This window comes from Morone saxatilis, unplaced genomic scaffold, assembly GCF_004916995.1.
Source record: "Morone saxatilis isolate NCDOM2014 unplaced genomic scaffold, NCSU_SB_2.0 Contig3, whole genome shotgun sequence".
NCBI classification, from domain to species: domain Eukaryota; kingdom Metazoa; phylum Chordata; class Actinopteri; family Moronidae; genus Morone; species Morone saxatilis.
The window spans coordinates 4,780,883-4,788,642 of NW_023339873.1; the positions used below are offsets into that span (position 1 = coordinate 4,780,883).

Sequence of the window (7,760 nt, forward strand, 5' to 3'; positions counted from 1 at the left end):
GATCTGTCGAGTTGTGTCTGTTTGAATCCACAGGTTTAACAGTTTTCGGCGTTAAGTGGTTGCACAAATTTGTTGTTAATTCATATTTTTTAGTAGCTGCCTGACACAGCTTACCACACTACCTTTACTTTTGTCTATTTCCTGGTGTTCCAGTTTACACTGGAATCCAAGAATGATCCAAAACGTCTGCTTTTTTTTTGATGATTGGAGAATTATTATTTCGAACATGTAAAAGCACAACACAATATAAAAAGTAAGATAAATAAAAGTGAAATGAACAGGAATATACAATGAAGAGAAAAAGAAAAAAAAGAAAAGAAAACGAGAACAGGTCGAACCTGTACACGCAACAGCTCAGTTGTTAATTCAATTGAATCAAAAGGGAGTAGGAAGAAGTGTACACTTATAAATTCCTACCCCTTCTCCTCTGCTTATTAAATTATTATTAATACTATTACTGATATATTAGAATTTACAGACTATCTTTATATTATATATATATATTGTATATAAATATCAAATGCGCTGTGCAGTGCGTTTTGACTCGCGGCTGTGCAACGTTTCTGTACGAGCGTATGCTGAACGCAGCCCGAGTGTCCGGACGCCCTTGGGTTTGTAAACGAGTGTTAGCGTCACACGGCCGGTTTTAAACGTCGTTTTATTTTAACAAAAGTGTTTTAAAAGAGTATTTAGAAAAGCGCTTTTAAATAAAATGCATTATTATTATTATTATTATTATTATTAAAGACGTAACTCGGTGGTCTGGTCGAACTAGAACAAGAACCGGTGAAATATCCATCCGCCCCTCTTCTTGGTACAACATGGTGAGAGTAAGTAGAAAACAGATGCTGCTAACTGTGTATTAACTATCAGGTGTTTAAAGTGTGGTCTTTAAACATGACTGTAATTAACTGCTGCTCTCATTAGTGTTACTTTATTACTGTATAATTCATTTAGTCAAAAGAGCTGTTGAAATTATAAATCCCAAACGTTACCTGGTTCAGAAACAGCTTAATTCTTCTTAATTAGTTACTAGTAATTAGATAAGTAAGTCTTCCCTCAATGTGTTTTTTGCACTTCTTTATATGTGAGTTGAACATTTCATTAAGTAACACAAGTGGAATAGATTTAGTGATCAGTTGTCAGATTCTCAGCACATAGAAACATCAATTGTTTTATTTATCACCAGCTGGGGAAACTGGTTTGTACAGTAAAAGCAATGAGACATAAATCAGACACCCAGTAGATGCATGAAAGTGTATCTGAAGAGCCTACCGAGCCATTAAATCAAAAAGTGAAGCAAAAAAAATACATTTATGAATAATATTTTATTTATAAGCGCTTTTCTAAAGACACTTTACATAAAAACATAAAAGCAGCAAAACAACATCAAATAGTAAAACACTGAAAACACATCAGACTAATCAAACTATAAACAGGATAATAAGCCAAACAACAATCTGAAGAACAGACTCATTGATCACAACCTGTCAAGCCAGTTAAATAAGACTTTCTAGCACTTTGTCTCTTTTGTAAATCCAAGAAACTGAACCTTGAAGCTCCATTACAACCCTGTAACTCCAGTCTAATGATACCACTTTTGTATCCCAGCAGTGACTCGTCCATATCTCCACTGAAATGTCTCTGCCAACGATCCCACGTGTCCCCTCGGCGAGGCTGCTGAGCTCCCTCCTCCTCCACCAGCAGCGCCGTCTTCTCCTCCCCTCCATCGCTCCTCTCTCTGCGCCCACAAGGTTAATTCATGCTGAATACAGACGACCCGGCAAACCCAAAGAAAACCGATGGCGCAAGGTTAACATCGACTTCTCAAAGGGTGTGGAGGGGATAAAGAAGAATTTCACGCTGCTGAAAAATGAGTTTTTTGACCGCTGGGTTGGTCCAGAAGGCAAACCGATCCTCGAGCACATGCTGGAGCAGAACCGGGTGGTGTGGGAGTTCAGAGGTCCGGAGAGCCTGGAGCACTGGACGTTGTCCTCGGATCGTGAGGTGGGAGGCCAGAGTGAAGTTTACTTGAAGCTTGGCAGAAACAGTAATACCTGTTTTCTGTACGGGACTCTGAACTCCACTCCTCCTCGAGACGGAGAAACACGCTACAGTGGCTACTGCACCATGCGCTCCAAGCAGCCACTGGTTAGTGTCCGGCTTTCTCTTCTTAAAGTTCAAATGAGGATGTTACTGTGACGTTATCCAGGCCCACTGAGCACACTGAGGCCATGTTCTCAGTATTTTCTCAGGAAATTTGTGGATTTTAGCACCTGGCTGATGTTTTTGTAGGCTGATCTCACAGCTCAGTATGTACAACCAGTAAATAAATACATGCTTCAGCTTTTCTTTGGAGACAAGTGACAGAAAATGTACTAACGGAGCTTCTTTTCTTTCAGATTTTATTGTTGAAGTAGTATATAATAGTACCAGTCAGCATGTTTTTTCTACTCTAGCAGGAAGAGACAGGAAATATTTCAGTATTTGTCATTAATCATTTTAAATACTGTGAATCGTGGTGCTTGTTTTGTGAGGTGTACTGTCTTCGTTTTCGGTTTTGTATCTTACCTCGAGTGGTATTGAATTGAAGGTCAAAAACTATAAAGCAGCTACTAAATCAATCAGAAATCAGCACCGTGTGTACCAACTTCACTCCACATGCACAATACACCAGCTGAATTTACAGACTAGTTCTTCTCACCTGTTCTTAAATTAGTAAAGTTTAACCCCCAGACTGTTGTCTCTCTCTCCCAGGCTTCATTTGATAGGAAAAAGCACCACGACTGGTCCAGTTTCAACACCCTGCATTTGCGTGTGCGTGGCGATGGCCGTCCGTGGATGATCAACCTTGCAACAGAAACGTACTTCTCTCATCAGAAAGATGACATATACAGTTATTTCCTGTACACCAGGGGAGGACCCTACTGGCAAGATGTCAAGGTGAGCGAAACGTTAAAACCCTTAAGAGTTCTGCTCAACTGCTGTATGTCGACGTACCGGGAGAAACGTCATTCTGAGACTGAAGTGCTGCTCATTCACAGATCCCTTTCTCCAAGTTCTTCCTTTCATATCGTGGGAGGATACACGACACTCAGCACCCTCTCTTGGTGGACAAGGTACAGCAAAGGAAAAGTCAAACTGACATCAAATACAAAACAAAATGAAGCCAAAACTGATCATAACTGTAGTATTATTAATTTTTTTTTTACCCCCAGTTGAGTTTATATTGTCTGAATCTTTTTGTTACAGGTAAACTCCATTGGATTTACGCTGGGGGATAAAGCCGACGGTCCGTTCCAGCTGGAGATCGATTTCATTGGCGTCTGCAAAGATTATGCACACACTGAGGAGTGTGCCTATGAGATGTACAAGAGGAATCCTGAAGTCTGAGAGGAACTCCTACAATATGATAAACAATACTGCAGATGAACGGTTATTGAAGAATAGTTCTGTTACTGAAACTACCTTCTGCCACCATCACATTTAATTTAAGATGCTGTTTATGTTTATGTGCTCTGATACTTCACAGACTATCACACGTTCCCAGAAGAAGTACGTTTCTGTTCATGAAAATAAGCAAATGTGGTCAATTCAGGACAGGATCAAGGTCTTCTTCCAACAGATAATGTCCACAACCCAGATGTTAATTAACAATAAAAATAATGAACTAACTTTTATGGGACAGATTTCATTATCAAACCTTGATTGCACACAAATGTTAGCAAGATCAATTTAATTTAAAAAATAAACGCAGACAAGTAAATCTTTTGCATCAATGTTTTTTATCAGTCTTTTACCAAAAAAAAGTAAAAAAAAACATAGCAAGCATATCAAATTTTTAAGAACAAAATTAACTGTTTAAAATGCAGCAAAACAGGACATCGATTCTCTACACGTCAGAATACATAAACGCATCATTCAGAGCTATAAAGCGGTTAAAGTAACGCACAAGTCAAATCTAAAAATCACTGCACAATAGATAGAGCGTGTCTAATTTCCCAACATCAGGCTGAAAGAATGTAGAAATAAATGGGTCAGCTGCAGACGACAAAATATTTACACTGGAACGACAGGCTGTACAAACGTCTACAAACAAACTTTTACATCATGACGAGGCCTCTTCTTGCCCCGAGCATGCTCTCCTTCTTCTGCTTCCTGTCTTCCACTTGTTTTGCCCTCCTGTCTCCCCTAAAACAGGATACAGAGACATCCGTAAGAGACAGAGTTCATCGTTATGGGAGGCAAATCAATATCAGCCAGTGCGTGCTTTTATTTTGACACATACCTTGTCTGGACCTGGTGCTGTTTGTAATTTTTCTGATGAGAGTTTGAGACCAGCGACACGTTTCCTGCCGTGTTTTCTTTGGTGTCTCCAAACGGCTTCAGTTTACCTATATTAAATAAATATAAACCGTCACAGATTTGTCTGTCTGACCATATTTCAGTGAGGCAGAGAACTTAAAAAGCGGGTTTGTACCTGTATGAGGCTTGTAGGTGAGGGGACGAGACAGACTCGCCTTCAGATCGAAGGCTGACTTCTTCTGCGTCCCGGGGGTTGTTAAAGTACTTGTGTTGCCGGTGAAAACGAATGTGCCTTTTGAAGAGAGAAAGAGAAACAACTAAATCACTCTACACACATGAGAAATTCAGATATCATTCCAAAGATCAACAAACTAAAAGTTACCTGGAGTTTTTGTGGCGGAGAAAGTCGAAGTCTTGACATTGTTGGGCTTTCCTCCATCAGCAGAGGTTTTCTGTGGGGTGCTCGAGGTCACGCAGGGCGACATGCGTGCTGGCGTCTTCACCATCGACCTCTTGTATTCATTGTCGTGAGTGGCTTCTGAAAACCTGCATACAGACACAACTGGTAGTTAAAGCATCACGATGAATACTGTGCACACGGTGCCTAGAAGAAGTATTAAACCCCATCGGACGTTTATCATCATCAAAAGATCCACTGAATCAAACCACCCGCAATAGAACAACCACATACCTTTTAAATTTAAAAAGCTGCATTCACATCATACTAAACAGTAAGTAGCGGGCAGCACTTCTCTGCAACTCATTTTCTTTAAATTCTAAATTCATTCTAAAACAAATAACCTAAAACAAAATCTACAAAAACGTCTTTGTAAGAATGTTGTAATGTTATGGACAAGAGAAGCTCGTGGCAGGAAAATAATTTGTCCCTACGAGTGACGAGCAAACATCCGAGGAAGGAAGAGCAACTGACCGAACATTGATCCTCCGGGTGGAAAGGACGGATGGTCTGAACGGAGCATCTTCCTTCCCAGCACGTTTATTCGGAGGAGCTTTACTGGCTGAGAGCAAAGTGTGTCTGCGTTTGTCCTCAGCTGCTTTCTTCTTCTCCGGGACGGGGCTGAACATGGAAGCACGACTCTGACTTGGCTTCTGTAGAATACAAACAAACAAACAAACAAACAAACAGGTCTTTACTCACACTGCAGCTGTAGAGACTGAACAATCCTGGATGCTCAACAGGTGGTGATACTTACCGCTTGAGTTTTGCCATCAGCTTGCTGCTGTTTGGGTTTGTCTGAAAGTTTCTTTTTTGAAAAAGAGAAGAAAAGGAGTACAGATTAAAAACAGCAAGTTCAGATGTAACATTTATACTTTTTGGAATTAAATCAGACAGGAAGCTTTTTCAGTACCTTCAGTTCTGTAATCTGCTTGGTCTTCCGCTGGACGTACGTGTCAATCGACTCCATCTTGTTAAAATGTGCCTCGTGGAGTTTCTTGAAGTCTACAAAAGGAGACATAATTTAATTCTCTCTAGTGGTTCAAAAGGAGATTGTGTGGGAGGGCAAAAAACAAACAAACAGAAGACTGAAGAACGAACTTACTGGGAGTCACAGGCTTCAACATCGGCTTGCTCTTCAGTTGGAGACCTTGGTAACGAGGAATTTTACCAGCTTTTGCCACTTTGGGAGGTTTTTCTGGACACACAGAATCTACGTCAAAACTTCATGTTAAAGTCAATAATCTCTGAAGAACATGTACTCCATGAATGAACCGTTACTGACCTGCCTCACCGTGCACAGGTGCTTCATCCTTACTGACTGACGGCTCACTGCCAGCGGCCTGAGGATCCTCCAGAGGCTCAGTTTCGTCAGGATCGTTGGTGGACGACACTTTTCTCTTCTTAGCGCCCTGACGTGCCGCCACCTCAGTGTCAGCCTTAAGGGAACAACAGTTGTTTAAGGCTCAGATCCTCATGCAACAAAACAAACCCCGTGCACGGGGATAAACACGATGTGGAATACCTCTGCAGCACTCGGAGGAAGCTTGGAGTCACACTCAGTCCCAGTTTTAGTATCAGAGATCTTCCTCTTGGTACCGTTTCCTTTGCCTCGGCGTGTGTTCACAAACACAGCGGGGCTGGAGACTTCTTCAGTTTCCTGAGTGCTCTCTTGTGACACATGCTCGTCTTGTTGGACAACAGCGGCATCCGTCTCTTGTCCCTGGAAAACACCACAGCAACACACACCGATATGTAACCAATGATGGATAGATAGATTATTTATCCTGAGGGAAATTCAGGTATCCAGTAGCATACAAAATACAAAATATACATTAAAAACCCTAACCTTAAGAATAGAATTTAAAATAAAATGAAACATAAATATAAAGTATATGTATAAAATACTGTATAAAAAATAGTTATATTATTTATTGATTTATATTTATTTAGGATAATAAAATAAAAGATGAATATAAAGTATATATATATATATATTAAGTAGTGGTTGTATAAGTATTGATAGAGGGTAATTGGCATGTCTTTTCTGCATCATATCAGTAAATTGCTACTTGAACATTTACTCATAATGTAAACCGTTGTAGGGGTTGACTATAATTACTGACTATGGGATCTTTTTTATGTTGCAACCTATTAGCATATATTAGTGGCAATAGATGATAAAAGGTAAAATAGAAGTATACAAAAATCAAAAGAACGTAATTAGACATAATAACAATTAATTTAAGTGAATATTTTAGAATATTTATTAGATCAAGTGACATTGCATTATTAAGACTCAAGTATGTGCGCAGTTATAATATACTCTCATTTTCTTCTCTGTTTTATGTGGTATAAGATGAAACCTTGGATCACAGAGATCATAGTAACTAGGCGCAATCAAATGCAGGAGAAAATAAGACTAGAAAGTCCAATGTGATAAACACGTCGTGTGTCAGCTGAGCTTGCAGTCATGTTTGTAGGGGATATTGATAAAAAAAGCACGTAGTGAAGAAGCTGATAACACTGGCCGCCTGTATATATGTGCTACTTCCCCATCTGGTCCCTGCTTCCTCATGGTCTGCAGTAGGGAATAGCAGTAACAGTGCCTCAAGTTATGGAATAGGGTGTAATGTTTTTATAGATGACTGGGTCTTAAACAAACTCTTTCCACATTCCCAAAGCTTATTTTATTAAGTAATGGAAAATAAAAGATAATTATAAAGATTGCACTGTAAGGACGTGACCTCTGGCCATGCAATAGCTTGCTGCTAGTCAAGAACTGACGCGAGTCTGAGTATGAGCGTATTTATTTATTTTTTATGCACATTTATTGTAGGATAATTTAAATTAAGATGAGATGAATATAAAGTGCTAGCATAACATAATTACACATGTACAACACTATATATGTGGTATACACTAATCAATAGGATTAGGGTTGATTATATTACAATTGGCACTATTTTCAAAGATTCTTTGGACTAAGATATGAGGT

At 39.5% G+C, this 7,760-nt stretch overlaps 2 protein-coding genes across 5 annotated transcripts; one reads left to right on the forward strand and one right to left on the reverse strand.

Annotated features, from left to right (window-relative positions):
* Positions 1–577: 577 nt before the first annotated feature.
* Positions 578–3,675, forward strand: ndufaf1 (NADH:ubiquinone oxidoreductase complex assembly factor 1). 4 transcript variants are annotated; one of them, XM_035673504.1, is made up of 5 exons: positions 578–830; positions 1,612–2,151; positions 2,758–2,943; positions 3,045–3,119; positions 3,253–3,675. In XM_035673504.1, exons 2-5 carry the CDS (start codon positions 1,639–1,641, stop codon positions 3,391–3,393), a joined length of 915 nt encoding a protein of 304 aa, XP_035529397.1. In that variant the 5' UTR covers positions 578–830; positions 1,612–1,638; the 3' UTR covers positions 3,394–3,675. The 4 variants fall into 4 exon arrangements, with proteins under 4 accessions (XP_035529397.1, XP_035529398.1, XP_035529399.1 ...); XM_035673505.1 differs by having other exon boundaries at positions 1,615–2,151; XM_035673506.1 differs by having other exon boundaries at positions 578–824.
* Positions 3,676–3,766: 91 nt separating this feature from the next.
* On the reverse strand, positions 3,767–7,340 carry nusap1 (nucleolar and spindle associated protein 1). Its single transcript, XM_035673655.1, has 11 exons — positions 7,314–7,340; positions 6,288–6,485; positions 6,048–6,201; positions 5,868–5,960; positions 5,676–5,767; positions 5,520–5,570; positions 5,237–5,415; positions 4,688–4,851; positions 4,481–4,597; positions 4,289–4,394; positions 3,767–4,191 (listed from the first exon to the last, which is right to left on the reverse strand). Exons 1-11 carry the CDS (start codon positions 7,338–7,340, stop codon positions 4,104–4,106), a joined length of 1,269 nt encoding a protein of 422 aa, XP_035529548.1. The 3' UTR covers positions 3,767–4,103.
* Positions 7,341–7,760: the final 420 nt, after the last annotated feature.

Coding starts and splice junctions, on each gene's coding strand:
- ndufaf1 (XM_035673504.1), top strand. CDS start 1,639: ATGTCTCTGCCAACGATCCCACGTGTCCCCTCGGCGAGGCTGCTGAGC. Junction 2,152..2,757: donor TGCGCTCCAAGCAGCCACTG/GTTAGTGTCCGG, acceptor TCTCTCTCCCAG/GCTTCATTTGATAGGAAAAA. Junction 3,120..3,252: donor ACCCTCTCTTGGTGGACAAG/GTACAGCAAAGG, acceptor TTTTTGTTACAG/GTAAACTCCATTGGATTTAC.
- nusap1 (XM_035673655.1), bottom strand. CDS start 7,340: ATGAGGAAGCAGGGACCAGATGGGGAA. Junction 6,486..7,313: donor AGCAGGGACCAGATGGGGAA/GTAGCACATATA, acceptor GGTGTTTTCCAG/GGACAAGAGACGGATGCCGC. Junction 4,852..5,236: donor ACCCGGAGGATCAATGTTCG/GTCAGTTGCTCT, acceptor GTCTGTATGCAG/GTTTTCAGAAGCCACTCACG.